General features: G+C 34.9%; 1 protein-coding gene across 1 annotated transcript; it reads right to left on the reverse strand.

Annotated features, from left to right (window-relative positions):
- Window positions 1-2,973: 2,973 nt before the first annotated feature.
- On the reverse strand, window positions 2,974-8,015 carry LOC145119893 (zinc finger (CCCH-type) family protein). The gene is made up of 14 exons (XM_079055659.1): window positions 7,429-8,015; window positions 7,241-7,333; window positions 6,868-7,155; window positions 6,692-6,764; window positions 6,475-6,607; window positions 6,239-6,392; window positions 6,081-6,164; window positions 5,879-6,001; window positions 5,621-5,791; window positions 4,892-5,026; window positions 4,663-4,758; window positions 4,192-4,566; window positions 3,519-3,562; window positions 2,974-3,437 (listed from the first exon to the last, which is right to left on the reverse strand). Exons 1-14 carry the CDS (start codon window positions 7,942-7,944, stop codon window positions 3,191-3,193), a joined length of 2,532 nt encoding a protein of 843 aa, XP_078911785.1. The 5' UTR covers window positions 7,945-8,015; the 3' UTR covers window positions 2,974-3,190.
- Between the last annotated feature and the right edge of the window lie 9,662 nt (window positions 8,016-17,677).

Consider the following 17,677-nt stretch of genomic DNA (forward strand, 5'->3'; position numbering starts at 1 on the left):
GGACTAGTTTGCAATTAACTGATAGTTGAATGGAAGGATCCAGAACTCCCTTGGAAGGGGGTGGACGAAAACCCTAGGGGAAACCCTAGAGAATTCGTCCAAGGGGTCCAAGATAAGGCCTTGGATCTTGCTTAGGCCCTAAGCAAGGGATAACTAGGGTTTTCCCTAAACCCTAGATCCCTCAGCTATTTAAGGAGCCTCCTGGCTCACATTTGAGGTACTGATTCTTTGGAAGAATACCTTGGCCGAAATTGCATACTCCCTCTCCTCTCTCTTCTTCTACTTTCCTTCTTGCTAGTCATTGGGTGTGATTCCATTAGAGGCATTACACTTGTGGTGCTAAAGCTTCCAAGAAGATCAAGATCAAGATCAAGGAAATATCAATTGTTTGCTATAACAATTGAAAGGTATGTAAACTCTAAACCCTAGTTTGTTAATTTCGAAATTAGCCTCTCTCCTCTAGGGTTCTTGTTTTGCAATTCAAAGTTGTATGTTCAATAGTTAAAACATAGATCCAAAGTAGGCTGCATGTGAACTTAGGAATTGTTTTCTAGTTTATTTGTTTTACCTAAAACCCATTAAATAAGACTCTTAAAACTTGCATGGACCAATATCTTACATAAAGTTTGCATTTTTATGGACAAGGGACCTTAATGGAGCTAAGATCTTAGATACATGGCTTCTGGAGTATACCATAAACTCATCTTTAGCTCAAAGTACTAAAAAAATGCATAAATAACACCCTAAGTTGGATCTAGCACATAGAATCATCAAGATGAGAGCTTTTTACCTCAAATGTCTTGCTAAGGTGCAAATAACTTTGGATCTACAAGCACAAGCTACTTCCAAACACACTTTCAAGCTCAAAACTCACCAAAAGCACTTAGGGTTTTGTTTTTAGGGTAGAGAGTGGTGGAGGCTGATCAATAGAATGTAAAAAGGTGGTATAAGTTGCTTAAATATGGTGTAAACCCTAAAAATTAGGGTTTGCCCCTACACCACGTATGCCATGTGTACTCCACATACGCCTCGCGTACGTGGATGAATCCCGCATCCAGAAAAGAGCTAGTACGCTAAGCGTACTCATAGAGTACGCCTCGCGTACTAGCTAGGGACCAAAAAGATATAGATTTTGCATTAATGGCTAAAAGGAAACATACCAAATTACGAATGTTACAAACTTATTGATGATAAGAAGATCTTACTCGATTTCATCCAAAAATATCCTCAAAACACTCTCAGTCGACTATCAAATCTTCATATCTTGAGTTTAAGATCCAATGGATTATCCAGTCCATTTATGTCTGATTTCTCCAATCTAACAAACTTAACATCTCTACATCTTCAATGCAATGGCTTCTTTGGTCAATTACCATTGAATTTATCCGTCTGGAGCAATCTCTCTGTTCTTAATCTCTTCAATAATGGTTTCACCGGAAGCATTTCTCCTTCCATTTCAAGTCTGACTCACCTCACTGTTTTGAAATCCCCGATTTCTGTATCTCGATTTTACAGATTATAGATTTGTCTAACAACTTTTTCACTTGAACCCTGGCTCGATCTCTCAAAAGATTTCCTAACTCAGCTTTTCTTGGAAACAACCTAGCTCCTGATTCTGATTCATTATCACTTCGTGCTCTTTCTCCTCAAAAGAAACCCTCAAAACTGGGTGAATCTGCAATCCTTGGGATCGTGATTGGGTGTTCCATCTTAGTGCTAGGACTATTGGCTTTGTTGTTGGTTGTTTGGCATTTGAAGACAAAAGCTAAAAATCAGGATTTGTAGAGAATAGATAATAATAAAAAAGGTATGGAGAATTTGCAATCGAGAAGTTTTGGAAATGGAAACGGGGACCTTGTTTTTTTAGGGGAGTAACCTGGCATTAAATTTGGAGGATCTTTTTAGGGCTTCTATAGAGGTTTTGGGTAAGGGTGCTTTCGGTACAACTTATAAAGCAAGGGCAAAGATAAAAGCATAGACGACGATGAATAGGAACAAATGAGGAAAAGTTAGGTGGCGCTTAAAAGATTAAAGAAATGTAATTGAAAATGTCACATCATAAAAGTAACCGGCTCTATCAGGTCATATAATAACGTAATTGATAGGTAAAATTTAACTTTAATTGTCTCTTGTACAAAAAATACTTGAGTGACTAAATGGGTAAAATGACCAAACTTAGTTGTGCTAGAGTAACATTTTCCCAATCAAAAACAAGACAATAGATTGTTACCTTCTAATGATGTTTTTAAACATTTTAGATAGTTGGTTACCTTTTATTGACATTAACCCTTGAATCTATCATTGTTACATTTTTAACCCTATTACTTGAAAAGTCATTACTGTTTTTTTTGTGTGTGTGTGTGTTTGCTATAGAAAAACCATTGATAATCTGAAATAATTCACTTGAGTTGTTTTAGCTTGGCATAGTCCTGTCGAAAAAAGTCAGTCCAACAACTGCAAAACAACTCACTATCCACTCTAAAACAGTTGAATATGATGTAATTGTAACTATATTGGTCCGAAATTAATGCAACATTTTCAACTTTTTAACTGATTTTACCAAGTAAACAATAGCTTAAATGATAAAAACAAAATCAAATCACCAGTGATTTTCCCGGAAAAAGAAAACCTATATTTTCGGGTAATCATATGAAAATGTCAAGACCTTTTATAAATTTTGCCCTATCGTAAGTCTAATTAGAAAGTTTATTAGTTTGTGTCCTCCTGTTTTACATTATTATATACATATTTTTAAAACCTATTGAAAATCTTACAAATTATATTGCCATTTAAAAAAAAATTATAAACTACTTTATGACTGTCACATCATCTACTAAACTTTGCAAATATAATTAAATGGGTTAGTGTCTTACTACATTTTGTTAGGATTTCTGGCTTAATTCATTTTGTCCGGATAAATAAAAAAGAAATAGCCCAAAAAGTATCTATACATAAAAATTAAAATACAGCTCAAATCCAAAAAGTTAGACATCTTTCACTATTCTCTCGCTAAACGCGACAACCATATCCTCCTTTTAAGATCCTCAACCAATACAAAAACGTTTTCATGAATACAAAACTTGAAAAATACAAAAAAGATAAAACATTGTCATAATCACTAAATAATACAAATAACATTTTTTTTATATTCGGGTAAAAAAAAAATGTTAGGAAGTAAGATTTACTTGGTTCACCTTTCAAGAAGCATGACAAGTTCACAATGTGGGGTATGTGGGAAAAGGTCAACAGCCATGGCTTTGACCGGCTTAAAGGGTTCAGAATTAGGCATAGATTTGGCTCTATGTCGAGCCAAACCAGCACTACTCATATTTCTCCATCCTCTGTTGTTCTTATTCCCTTTCTCATTACTATCATCAGAAGGAGTACAAAGCTCAATTGCATTTGCCATTAGACTTTCGGGATTACACGAAATATAACTGCAAAAAAAACAAGGTAGATATCGTCACAAATAGGAAAAAGAAAGGTCGAGAATGTAAAATTAGTTTTAGTTTGCTTACACAAGCCTCCTTAAACGTGAATGAGTTCTAAGAGCCTTGATCACCTACGGTCACAAAAATGTAAATATGATGAAATTATAACATATAATTACTATAAAATATTTTTATTATTTTTTAAAAATAAATAATAACTACTTATTTGATGTTTTGAAATTTTGTTTAAAAAATTAATATCAAATTTGGTCCCTATGGTTTGTCAAAAATTGGGACTTTGGTCCAAAATATTTTGGAGTTGCACCGGACCAAAGTCGCAACAAATGAAATCTTTTGGACCCCTCTTATTTTTTAATTGTTTAAATAAATAAATAAGTATTAGATTTAAAAAAAAAATGAAAAGAAAAATAATAAATAAACACCCCAAGGGTATTACAGTCATTTCAGTTTACTGAGGGACCAAAACCTCAAAAAAAATGGATACCACAGGGACCATTTTTGCAGTTTTGTCTTAAACAAATAGTAAAGTAAATAAAAAGAAAAGGAAAGGGAAAGGAAAAAAATGTCATTTCAAACATATAATTCTGAAATGGAGCAAAGTCGCAACAAACGAAATCTTTTGGATCAGTGGTGCAACTCCAAAACATTTTGGACCAAAATTCCAATATTTGACAAACCATAGGGACCAAATTTGCAGTTTTGTCTATTGAAAATTATATGAAAATAAGTGATTACTCACAGTGGGATGAAGTCCAACACGGGGAGGATCAACAATGGCAACCACATTTTCAAAATAATGCAACTTCTTGTCATTATTGCTTTCACTAACACAATTGCTCTCTTCTTCCTTCTTAACTTCTTTCATGCCTTCAAAATAATGCATCTTATTATTATTATTATTATTATTATTGTTTTCATCAACACAATTACTCTCTTCCTCCTTTTTAACTTCTTTGATATCCTTTTTCTCATCTTTAACCTCAACCCCATCTACTGCTTTGTCTTCAGAAGCACTTGCTTCTTCTTTGATACCAACAACATCGGAATCATTGATTCCAGAGTCTACTTTTTTTGTTAAGTACTCTTTTAATAGCGACCCCATCACATCTTCCGCCTGTTACACAAAAAAATGAGATAAATAAATAAATAACATTGATGTCTATAAAATTTGAGAAATTCGGTTTTTTCCATATTTTCCTATTATCCTCACTTTTGAACAGACAAATCTGCAGTTCTTGATTCCATTTATTTCAGCATTCCGATTTGCATCAGCTACTGCAGAAGCATTCATTTCAATTCCAACCACCTAAAAAAATTCCAAATCAAGAAAACTATAAGCATGTGAAATGTATAAATAATAGTTTTTTTTAAGTTCATGGATCACATCACATTAAAATCTTAACTTAAAGATTTTTTTAATGGACAAAAAAGTAAATTACCATTCCAACACGGTGGGCTAGAGTAAGCCCAATGGTTCCGGTCCCACAACATACATCAAAAAGTAAGGTATTGGGCCCTAAATTGGCCCAATCTCCAGCAAGTGAGTACAGTTTTTCTGCTGCAAGGGTGTTCACCTACAAGATTTTTAAAAATTTAGGTGGAATGGAATTGGTGAAGGAATGGAATCGTCCATTCCATTCCACTAATGTGATTCCTTCCATTTTGTAATCTACAGGGTGCTTTTTTTTATTTCCTTCGGTCATGGAATGGAATGAAAAAAGTGCAATATAACGTATTTTTATTTATGTAATTTTTAATGACACAAATTTTCATTATTTTAGTTATGAAAAAAGTGCAATATAACGTATTTTTATATGTTTATAACTTATTTGGGTTTTAATATTCTTTTGTTACCTTTAATTTTGTGTTTTGGGCAAACTACAGAAAAAGTGAAAACCATGCTTTTTTGCCCTTTTATTTTTGTAACTAAAAGTTTGTTAATTTATATTAAGATAATGTATAAAATAAAGTTTAAATTATATATTGTACTTACATGTAATATAAAAAATATATATATGAGAACTCATTCCACTCCTACATGTCAACCAAACATGATGATGGAATGTAATGACTCATTCCATTCCATTGTCTAACCAAACAGATCCTTAGAACTTATATGTAAAGTGAAAAGGCCAAAAGAGAAGTTATATTTATATATAATATATTACTTGGAAAAAAGCTGTAGGGGATATAAAAAACCGAAGATTATTTATATAATCTTGAATTCTAGCTTCTGCAACAATTTCAGAATCCTCCATTAATCTACTTTCACCCTTGGTAAGTGACAGGTGGCGCAATGGAGCATCAGCTGGTGCCACATTGGATATTCCTTGATGATCCTGCATATATATTTACAGAAAAAAAGAATATTAATATATATTTTTTAATAAAAATGAATAATGAATAATGTAACATTTAAAATATACCTGAACAACCAACACAGTAAGAGGCAAAGAAGGAGAATTTGTAGAAGCTCCGATTACAAAAGCTTCAGCCATTTTCTCAAGTTCAACATTTATAGCTTCATTATCAATACCCTTTGAGCAAATCTGTGTAAATACATCAAAAGGTCAATAATGGAAAAAAGATAAATTGTAACTTTCTAAATAAGCAAAAACTAAACACAACCTGAACCATAACCAAGACTTCTGAAACATTTGATTCACCAGATTCCACCTCAGCAATCTTGCCAGGTGTCCTTCCTTCTCTGACCTGGTTATAACAAAAAGATTATGATTTCAGTTGTTTGTTACAATTAAATCATTTTAAATACTGGTTTAACTTACTGTTAGTTGGCGCCAAAATCCAGTATTATTCATCCTATTCCAAATAGGGAAAGTTGAACTTTCTAGAAACTTCTGGAAGATTTTAGCATACTTGCAACCGATTCTAGAAACATTTGGACAATCTAGAGGTTCTTCAACTGCTGTCACACCTTCCCTGATTTTCATCACATTTTTTTTTTAATTCATGGGAAGAAATTATATATTTATAATAATGGTAAATTATCAAATCAAAGAACCTGAAGTTTCCTAAAGAAAATCCCACTGTAGGTTTTCCTTGTAAAGAATATCCAACTGAAAATTCACATTTATTTCTGTATCCATTGACAAGTGGTGATTCAATTATCCCCTCTAGTTTGCATGGAAGACCACCTGCAACCATAAAAAAAATGAATATCAAAATAGTAAGAAAGATGATGAATTGATAAAGTTATTCTTAGCAAAACTGAAAATTACCAATTTCCCTGGAATTAAGAATCCAATCTGGTAGTGTAACCCCATTGGGACAAGCTTTACGTGCATTTCTAGTCTACAAGATGAAGAAAGTAAGTTTATATCAGGTGAGAAGTGAATCAGTGATTCCAATTCATCAAGAAATGGGAAAAATAATTGTTAGGGTATGTGTTGCTCACAAGTTTTTTCATAGTCTGTGAAAGAGAAGTCTTCTTGTGTTCCAGTTGATCTTTGTAAGACAAATGGGCAAGTGGAGTCACAACTTCCCTGGCACTTCTACCCTTCAATACAGAACTTCCAGGGGTAGAACTGTCATTAACGGAATCTCCATCTTCAACCTCGTTTGCAGGTTGTAATGTATCTGAATTGTCTGAAACCATTTTTGGTTTCACGTTTCTGTCAAAAGATCTTGGGATGACATCTGCTATCTTTAAAGTTCTATTCCCATATGGCTTCCCCTGCAGCTTCTGTTGAAACAAGGTTTGATTAGAGAAACTGAATTAGTTCTATTCAGTTGCAGAAATCATGTCGATTTTGATAAGTAGATAATACCTCGATTCCAGTTTTCACTTGCTCTGTGGTTTCAAATGTAACAAATCCTACAATCATTCCTTTCTTTGTCTTAGCTGATTTATACTCGATTCCCTGGAAATCAGAAGAAGCTCGTATCAGTAAAAAGAGATCACCACTATCAATCAGAACCTTCAAAATTCAATAATGCAGTAGAGAGAAGAATTCACCTGCTCGTTGAGAAAGTTCCGTAAATTATCCGAACTCCACTTCATCGGAAGATTCACTAAACACTTATCAAGCGCAGACTCAGAGCATCCATCTTCTGATATCGTTTCCGTCATCATAACTTCGTCATCTCTTTCGTCCGCTTTGTCTCTATCTTCATTCTCTAACTTCAACTTCTTCGCCCTCTCGGAAGTAGGGTCCCATGTATTATCTGGTCGTGGCCGGAGCTCTTCCTCCCCATGAGCATACCGGCACGTTTCTCCGTGGCTACACTCACCGCCTGTCCGCCTGAAATAAGAGCAGAGACTCGTCTTCGATAGAGGGTGAACTGAAGTGGTTTTCTCAACGGTTTCGGATTCGGTTTTCTTACGCTTTTCTCCTTGTTCCCCATCTTCTACTGGTTTTGCATCTGGAGAAGAATGAGAGACAGTTGCGCAGTCTTCCGGTTGGTTTGTTTCACCTTTGCCGTTGGATGTGGAGCCATTGGTCGGAGTATCTAGGGTTTCAGTTGCCATCATCGTAACAGTTTGGGTTTTAGGCTGTGTTTCAGTTGAGAGATGTTCTCTTTTTACTTGTTTGCTTATGTTTTTTTGATACTTCAACATTAGATTTTAGTCTAATTATTATAACATTTAAAAAAATACTAATACTTTAAACTTAGGGTTGTCTAAATTTCTAAAATGGTCCGAAAGTTTAAGAGTCGAATGTTTATCATTTTGTTTGGTTGGGACACTGAATTGTTGTGCTGAATTATTAAAATGATTATTTTACCTTCTGTTTTATTTTTTATTGAATTCATCTGTTTGTTTAGAAAATAACCTAATAAATTTCTTAAATAAGTATAAAAAAATATAAACACTATATAAAATCCAAATTTAGCATAAATCAAAATTAAACACAAATCCAAATCAAACATAAATATTTTTAAATCCACACAATCATACTAAAATCCAAATAAAATCCTACAAATTTAATTTGACCCGAATTGATTCGCAATCTAGTCACGCAAATTATCCATGTATTCATTGTCTTGTGAACCCCATTCCATATCGTGTACGTTTTGTAATCCTCGTTCATTCTCGTAATCCTCCTTCATTATTAGTTGATTTACTTGAATTTTTTGTAATAATCATCCATTATTAGTTTATATATAAAAGATTTTATATATTCTCTTCATTTTTTATACTTATTCACAACTTTTCTGTTAAAATATAAAAGTTACTTCACATTTCGCTTATGTTGTCCTAATATTAACTACTTACCCTTACAGAAACAACAACAAGAGTGAAGCATATATATATAAACGGAAAACAAAAAACCAATGAAAAAGGTAAATAAAATTGGTATTCTATTTAGATCTGATTAACTTTATTCATATGTGATTGCCAACATTTAGATGAGGTTTTACTTAAAAATACAACAGAAAATGAAGATACTGAAGATAATTTTGTTTTGATATGTTTTGTTTACTTCTGAACACAAACAAAACTAAGTTATATATGTTATATCATATATGAATAGAACATAATTTTGTGTCATATATACATTATTCAAATATGAATATAACAAAAATGAGTTATATATGTTCTATTCACATATGAATATAACATATATATATATATATATATATATATATATATATATATATATTCATATGTAAATAGAAAATATGAATATATGTTCTATTCAAATATTCATTTATGAATATAAAATAGTTTCTTTGTAAAATGTATATCAAATTCATTTATCAGAAACTCACTAATGAATGAAGGTAAGAATATTGACATTTCTAATAAATACCCACTAACAATGAAATAAACACGTTCAATGCAGAAAAATGACAAATGTATAAAATTCCTATCATATCTGTTATATTCATTTATGAATAACTTGTATATCCGTGTTATAATTTTCTTCTATTAACATATGAATACTTCAACCTGGATGTGTTTTATATTAAAAAAAACTATTGAATTCATGTATTCATATATGAATAAATATATATGACTTAGTTTTGTTTGTATTCAAAAGCTAATCATCTGTGAATGGAAACGATTATTCATACCTTTATGTTGTTTTGTTTTGGAACATTTTTCTTTTGAAATTGGTGATTGATCTTCAGTATCTTCACATATGAATATAGCATATATATTCATATGTGAATATATAAATATTGATATATATGTTCTATTCACTTATTCATTTATGAATATAAAATAGTTTCTTTGTAAAATGTATTTTAAATTCATTTATCTTCTACTCACTAATGTATAAGGTAAGAAGATTGAAGTTTATGATAAAGAGCCAACAACAATGAGAGAAACACATTTGAAGAGGAAAAATATCAAAGGTATAAAATTCCTATCATATATAATATATTCATATATGAATAACTTGAATATCCCTACTATATTTTTTTTCTATTCATATATGAATAAACATGTATATCCCTGTTATATTTTTGTAATATACTGATGTGAATTATGAACATTGGTTTGGCATGCGGAATTAAAGAACATGGTGATTTTGGTGTTTAAGAGATACATTCAATTATGAAAAGTGTTACAAAAAGGGATCTAGATCTAAATCTACATAATTAACACACACTAACACTCTCAATGTTACATATCTTAAGCACACCTCTACATGTGGAATGAACCCACCTTATATAGAGGTGTTTACATCTCTCTCTCTCTCTCTCTCTCTCTCTCTCTCTCTCCCTCTCTCTCTCTATCTCTATCTCTCATGTCACAAGGCTAATTTACCACATGCAAGTGGGTCTACAAAAGTCAAACCATTTACAAAGTCATACATGGATAACTTTGTACCCAACATTCTCCCCCTCAAAGTTAGGAATGGATGATCCGCTTCAAATCTTCCAAACTCGAGCAACTTCACGAACCAAGCCTCAAACATGACACAAGTAGAGATGAACATCAAATCTTCAATTCTTCTATGATTATTCAGTTTGGGTTCTAGAATGTGAGACCATACGAACCGAGCATCAAAAGGTAATTAGGAGTTTCTCAATCTCCAAAAGATTACCTAAGTTTGAGCATAAAAGCACACTCCAAAAATCTTCAATAAGTCCAAACCCATCATGAAGCGAAACCACTTCCGAATCTCCAATCGAATCATCTCATGAACTTCAAATAATCGAGGTCACTTCGGTCTTCAAGTTCGCGTAATATGAAAAATTCATCTTTCGAATTTCCATATCTAAATCTCTCCCCCTTTTTATAATCAAAGAATGATTATAAAACCAAAAAGGGAATGAGAAGGCGCTCAATTCGGAATTTTTCTATCCAAAACTCCCCCTTAACACATGGCATAAACATTTTGCTTTAATCCGGAAAATCCAAAAAATCTTCAATTTTTAGCTTTGTTCACGGACAGCCTTTGACAAAATTTCTCAAAATTGGGTAGAAATTGTCAATTTTTAAAATTTTGCAGTGACCCGGTGCGCCCAAAACAGCCAAAAATACGAAACACTTCCCCATTTGCAAAACTGGGTAGAAAGCGTCAATTCGCATTAACTACAGGGCCTGTTTCGAAAATTATCTCATTTCTCAAAAAGTTCAATGACACATAATCAAAGTCGACTTGATTTCAATGAGAAATACAAATCCAAGCATCCAATGTGAAAATCAAATGAATAAATGAGCAATCGATTTCCGTTTTCAATTTGAATCAATTTTGTTTACCGATTTGAATTAAATTCTTGATGAATGGAATACAACGAGAGAAAAATCAAAAACAAAACACTTGAACATAAACGAAGTGAAGTTTTAATCAGAATAATCGTGAAATTAGATCTCGATTAAATGATATGAACCGACAAAATATGTGAATCAGACAGACGACATGAATCAATTAGGAATACAACTTTGTTTTTCAATTGAATATGAAGAGTACTATTGAATTTAATTGATTTTTGGCCTTTGATGAACAGTAACTTGATCAATTTTGTCACACAATTGGGCTAAAAAAAAAATTCGAAAGAAATGAAATTTTGAGAATATAATTTTGATTTTGGTTTGGGCTTGATCTATGAAAGAAAACAGATTGGATCTACAATTGGGCTTGAAATGAATTCGATCCAACCAAGACAAAACGATCAAAAATGAAAAACGAAAAGTACGAATCAAAGAGATTTAGAGATCATAGAGAGACTCACCATAAATGCTCCAATTGTGATGAATGTAGCCAAACCGAGAATCGTTTCTTCAAAAAATCATGTTGATCTTCGAAGACCCGCTCTGATACCAATTGAAGTGTCGATTGAATCGAGTAATGAAACAAAATCAGAGTATGTAATGATTTAGAACAGCAAATCTAAATATAACCAGTTTGGCACGCTGTATTGTTTGATCAGTTGAATACAAAAAGTAAAGAGAAAATGATTACAATCAGAGAAAAGTTATTAACCTCTAAAATATCATTCCCATATTTATAGGGAAAACTAAAAGCACAAAAAGTATAAAGACATTCGACATCTAAACTTCGTTACTAAAGTAATCCATAAAATAAAATACAAGCAAACTTTCGATATTACAAACAAACAAAGATAATTTCGACATATCACAAACTTAACGTTATATATAATAGAAAGATGAGATATACTATTTAGAGATATTATTTATCCTCTTTTGAATTGGCCGTTTCCCAAAAAAAAAATGAAAGAATAAATTTTAGTTTTCAAATTTTGAAAGGACGTGTCACCAATTGGTTCGGTTAGTGATGGACACAATACACATGCGGTTCCCACTTCCAACTTTAACGGCTAGCATTAACTTCAAACTAGTCCGTAGGTATCTCACCGACAACCTCCGAGTCAACTCGCCCATAAACCCTTTTTCTATAAACTTCAAATTAAATAAAAAAGCATAAAATCCACATGTTTTTGTTAAGTCATCTCACAAGTTTGAATTCTTGTCGTGAGAAAACCATTAACGTAATTGTTTCAGCCATCCTTGAATCCTGATGATCGAAGACCTGCAAATCCTCGAACTAGCAATACACAAAGAGTAGTAATTAACTGTGGCTTTTCATTTGAACAGGCACGCTTCTTGTTGAATTGAGGAGGGGTATTTAAGAAACAATCCAGCAAACGTCTAAGTTTCTCTCTTTTCTTGCAAATTACAATACATTAATGCTTTATATTTAGAGTAAATTACAGGTTTTGGTCCCTGTTGTTTGGTCAAATTCGTACTTTTAGTACAATCTTTGAAAATTTGACAAAATACATCCCTGTGGTTTAAAAAAATTGCACTACACATCCTTAGTCCATTTAAAAGACCATTTTACTCATTTATATTTTTCTTTTTCTTATATATATATATATATATATATATATATATATATATATATATATATATATATATATATATATATATATATATATATATCAAAGTTGTAAAAAACGTTCGACATTAGCTAGTCGATGGACTAGGATTAAGGGATAAATCGGCTAGACGGGGATTAATCAAGGACCATTAATTGCTAATTTGTTGAATTTTCAAAAATTAAATATGACTAATATCATAATAAAGTTCGTAAATATCACTAATATTATAATAAAAATAGGTTAATATGCTTAATATAACACTAATCATTCCTCAGATGGTTTCTATTGAGATAGAACTTCATCAAAGTGTTAAAATTTTATTGTCTTCTACTGCTTCACTCATTTTGTAGGCAGGAATTAATCGTTACGAAAGCTACTTTAATGAGTCATCAACTGGAAGTTCTTCGTCAAAGGAATCGAATCCTATTGTTTGAAAGTGGAAAGTTGTTCCCAAAAAAAAAGGTCAAGGAAAAATGAACTGCCGATGAAAAAGGGAAAGTCAGTGTCGAATCTAAACCAATGAATGATTTCATTTCGATACCTAAGTCTATGGAAGTTGACTTAATCGATAGTTTGAAATCTAAAGTTCAAAATTGGGTGTTAGGTTCTTCATTTCATAATGCATTTCAATCTAGTCACCAAGGACCCAAAAAGCCTTGGGGACCTAAATTTGTCCATTGATTGCAGGTTTTATGTGACGAGCAATATGAGAGAACCCATTCTCTAAACTTTACAATATAATTACACCAAATATGCTACATGCATATTCATAATATAATTTACAAAAGACTGGATACAAACCAACTATTAAGATTTTTACAGAGTTATAGATATATATATATATATATATATATATATATATATATATATATATTACATAACTTCCCAGGAATTTATACACTAAATACAAAAGTGATAATATTAACTATTCTACATCTTCTACCAGTACATGACTATACTGGATGCTTATCACCTGCAATAGTTAAACACTGAAAGGGATAAGCAGGTGACGCTTAGTGAGTTCAATAACAGTTACAATATAACGTTATGTCATATATATATATATATATATATATATATATATATATATATATATATATATATATATATATATATGACAGAAACAAAAAAGGACAAAGAACAACAAAGACATATGTGTATCATATGTCAGGCTTTCCATATCAACCAATGATTTGATTCCAAGGTTTACAATCAATGAAACATAACAATTTCAACTTGATATACATCAATAAAGATTCATCCCAAGTGGCACAGAAAATACAATTTCGGATTATCATTTTGCTAGAATATACAGGCTTTCATCCCTACATAGCCCTATGCCAATACCAGGAGTTATACGAGTCATGCTCTACATGGCCAAAAGCACAAACCCAATACCAGAAGTGATACGAGACATTCTCTACATGGCCAAAGGCATAAATCTGATACCATAATAATACGAGACATGCTCTACATGGTCAAAGGCTCAAAGTCAATACCAGAAGTGATACGAGTCATGCTCTACATGATCAACAGTATAAAACCAGAATAACTCAGGAAAGCACATTGAACATATAACACATAACATACAATTGTCCCTATATTGAACTCACCGTGAAATAACCGAATGATAAAATGATAATTTGGGCAGAACTTCGTGTCTAAAAATGACTTTCTTTGACGAAACTGGGGGTTTTGTTGAAAATCGGGCCTTATGCGGGCAGAGTTTCAACTTGAAAATATTATTTTCTCGTGTCTTCGGTGCGTCGGGACTTGCTTCGGGTGTTGGGATGTTTCCTAGGCTTCGGGGGGTGTTAGGGTAATTTGAGAGAGAGTAGAGGGTGTAAGAGAGTAAAAATTGTAAACAAAATTCGGAGATCTTCGCATTCTATTTATAGTGTCCGAAGTGCAGAATTACGTTGGGCGTAATTTTCAGTACGCGGGGCGTACTGCGTAGCAACGCTCTACGCTGAGCTTAAACTTAATACGCAGCGCGTAGTGATGTGTGGCATCTGTTCGGTTCCCGGTCCTCGGATGTGTCGAACCGGTATGATACGTGTCTTTCGCCGGCAGTACGTTGGGCGTACGTTCGATGTACGTTGGGCGTACGGTTTTGGTCCGACCTCGAAGTTTGTGCCTAAAACTTCAAAAATTCATATCTTTTGCGTACGAGCTCCGTTTTTTACGTTCTTTATATCCACGCGTAGGTGAAATTATACTCTACAACTTTCGTTTAGATTCCATTGGCTAATTTTGACTTCATTTTTAATATTATATTTTTAACAGGCCGGGACAGGATAAGTCCGTTAAAAAATCATAACTTCTTCATCCTACGTCTGTTTCCGTCTGTATTTTTACCGTTGAACTACAATCGACAAGACATTCGATTCTTGTTTAGATTGTGTCATCTGAAAATCGCTCGATCTAAAATTCGAATTTCGAGTTGTACACTGCTATGTCGAATCTTAGAAAAATCATAACTTCCTCATACGAAGTCAAATTTGGACGTTCTTTTTATAAAGTTCTCGGTTTAACGAATACTACGACTTTCATTTAGATCACAAAGACTAAAAAGTAGTTTATCGTAAACTCACTTTTTACGTCATATGGCGTCGTGCCGGTTCTGTCGCGAAACTTCAATAGCTCATAACTTCTTCATTATAACTCGGATTTCGATGGGGTTTTCGCCTAAACGTTTCTAACGAGATAATTTACAACTTTCAATAACATTATTTTTACTTATTTCCAACTTAAAATTTACATTTTCGTTAATTTCAATATTTGACTTTTGATTGGAATCTCATAAGACTTCCCATCGACGTTGCCTCATGTTCAGGTTTGGCTGATCCATGTGGTACCTCAAACTCTTATGGTCTGTGTAAATGGTACATTGGACCCCATAGAGGTAGTGTCGCCAGATCTTGAGGGCGAAGACAACCGCCCCCAACTCCAGATCGTGCGTCGGGTAGTTCGCCTCATGAGGCTTCAACTGCCTCGAAGTGTAGGCGATAACATGCTCTCTCTTCATCAATACCGCGCCCAAACCTGAGATGGACGCATCGCAGTATACCACAAAATCCTCCACGCCCTCTTGTAGGGCAAGGATCGGCGCCTCGCATAGTCTCTGTCTCAAAGTCTCGAATGCTGCCTGCTGCTCATCCCCCCAGCGAAAGACCACAATTTTCTTCGTCAACGGGTCAGGGGTACGACTATCTTGGAGAAGTCCTGAATGAATCTCCGATAGTAGCCTGCCAACCCCAGGAAACTCCGAATCTCAGATGGAGACTTCGGAACCTCCCATCTCATCACGGCCTCTACTTTGGCCGGGTCAACCAGAATATCGTTCTGGTTGACAAGGTGCCCAAGAAACTGCACCTCGCACAACCAGAACTCGCACTTGGAGAACTTGGCGTACAAGCTCTCCCTCCTCAGGGTATCCAACAACTCTCGCAAGTGCTCCTCATGTTGCTACCGCGTCTTGGAATAAACCAAGATGTCGTCAATAAAAACTATCACATACCGATCCAACATCGGTCTGCATACGTGGTTCATGAGATCCATGAGCGCGGCATGAGCATTGGTGAGCCCAAATGGCATCACCACGAACTCGTAGTGGCCATAGCGAGTCTGAAAAGCAGTCTTCTGTACATCCTCGTCTCTGACCCTCATCTGATGGTAGCTTGACCGCAAATCTATCTTGGAAAACCAAGATGCCCCCTGAAGCTGGTCGAAGAGATCGTCAATCGTCGGGAGTGGGTAACGGTTCTTCACCGTTACCTTGTTCAACTCCCGGTAATCTATACACATCCGATGCGACCCGTCCTTCTTTTTCACAAACAGGATCGGGACTCCCCAGGGCGAACTGTTCGGTCTAATGAATCCCTTGTCTAACAGTTCCTACAGCTGTGTAGACAACTCCTGCATCTCAGGAAGAGCCAACCGATATGGTGCCTTGGCTATCGGAGCCGCACCAGGGACCAGGTCGATCCTGAACTCTACCTGTCTCTTCGAAGGTATTCCAGGAAACTCCTCTGGAAATACATATGGGTACTCTCGCACTACTGGCACGTCACTCACGGTCGTCATGCCCACCTCTCGGGTATCCATAACATAGGTGACATACCCTACGCAACCCTGCTGAAGGTAGCGCCTAGCCCTCGATGCCGAACATAAAGTTGGTCCACGTTGTGGCCTCTCGCCCTGAATCACCAGCTCTCCCCCACCTGGGGTCCTGACCTGTACCAACTGCTGTGCGCAGTCGATCACTGCTCCATTGGGGCTCAACCAATCCATGCCTATAATAACATTGTTCCCACGCAACGGAATGGGAACCAGGTCTACTAGGTAGCGCTCCTCATACAGTCTTAAACCACAATCCCTGAAAACCTGTGATGCTCGTACTGATCGGTCGTCTGCAATCTCGACCTCTAGAGGGAAATCCAATATGCCCGAAGACTCAGGGAACCTCTTGCTAAGTGCAAGAGAGACGAACGACCGGGTAGCCCCCGAATCGAATAACACCTGGATTGGGATATCGTCCAAACAGCACATAAACATATACATAAATATAATAAGCAACATAAAGTAGGAGCTAGGGAGAAGAAAACATACCCATCACCACATCAGGTGCGGCACGCGCCTACTCAGCTGTCAACTGGAAGGCTCGGATCTTCGCCACTGGAGTATCTGTCTTGCCCTGTCGGCCATCCGTAAGCCGCAGGGTCGATGGATCTGGCGTTACCACTGGCGCTGCTGCTGTCAGTCTCGGGCAGTCGGCCTTTTTATGGCCCTTCTAATTGCAGTGAAAGAAAATCAGGTCTGATGTCTGGAATGTGGGGGTGGTGGCAGTACAATCCTTACCAAAGTGCCCAGTTTTGCCGCACTTATAGTAGCCCGGTGACCCT

Source organism: Lactuca virosa, chromosome 6 (assembly GCF_052849685.1).
Source record: "Lactuca virosa cultivar CGN04683 chromosome 6, Lactuca_virosa_CGN04683_v6, whole genome shotgun sequence".
NCBI classification, from domain to species: Eukaryota; Viridiplantae; Streptophyta; class Magnoliopsida; order Asterales; family Asteraceae; genus Lactuca; species Lactuca virosa.

Bases quoted from the DNA above. Each gene is read 5' to 3' on its own strand.
- LOC145119893 (XM_079055659.1), bottom strand. From the start codon at position 7,944: ATGATGGCAACTGAAACCCTAGATACTCCGACCAATGGCTCCACATCC. The intron at 7,334-7,428 runs GTGAATTCTTCT...TCTGATTTCCAG, and splicing joins GGAACTTTCTCAACGAGCAG to GGAATCGAGTATAAATCAGC. The intron at 4,567-4,662 runs GTGAGGATAATA...TTTGTGTAACAG, and splicing joins GCAGATTTGTCTGTTCAAAA to GCGGAAGATGTGATGGGGTC.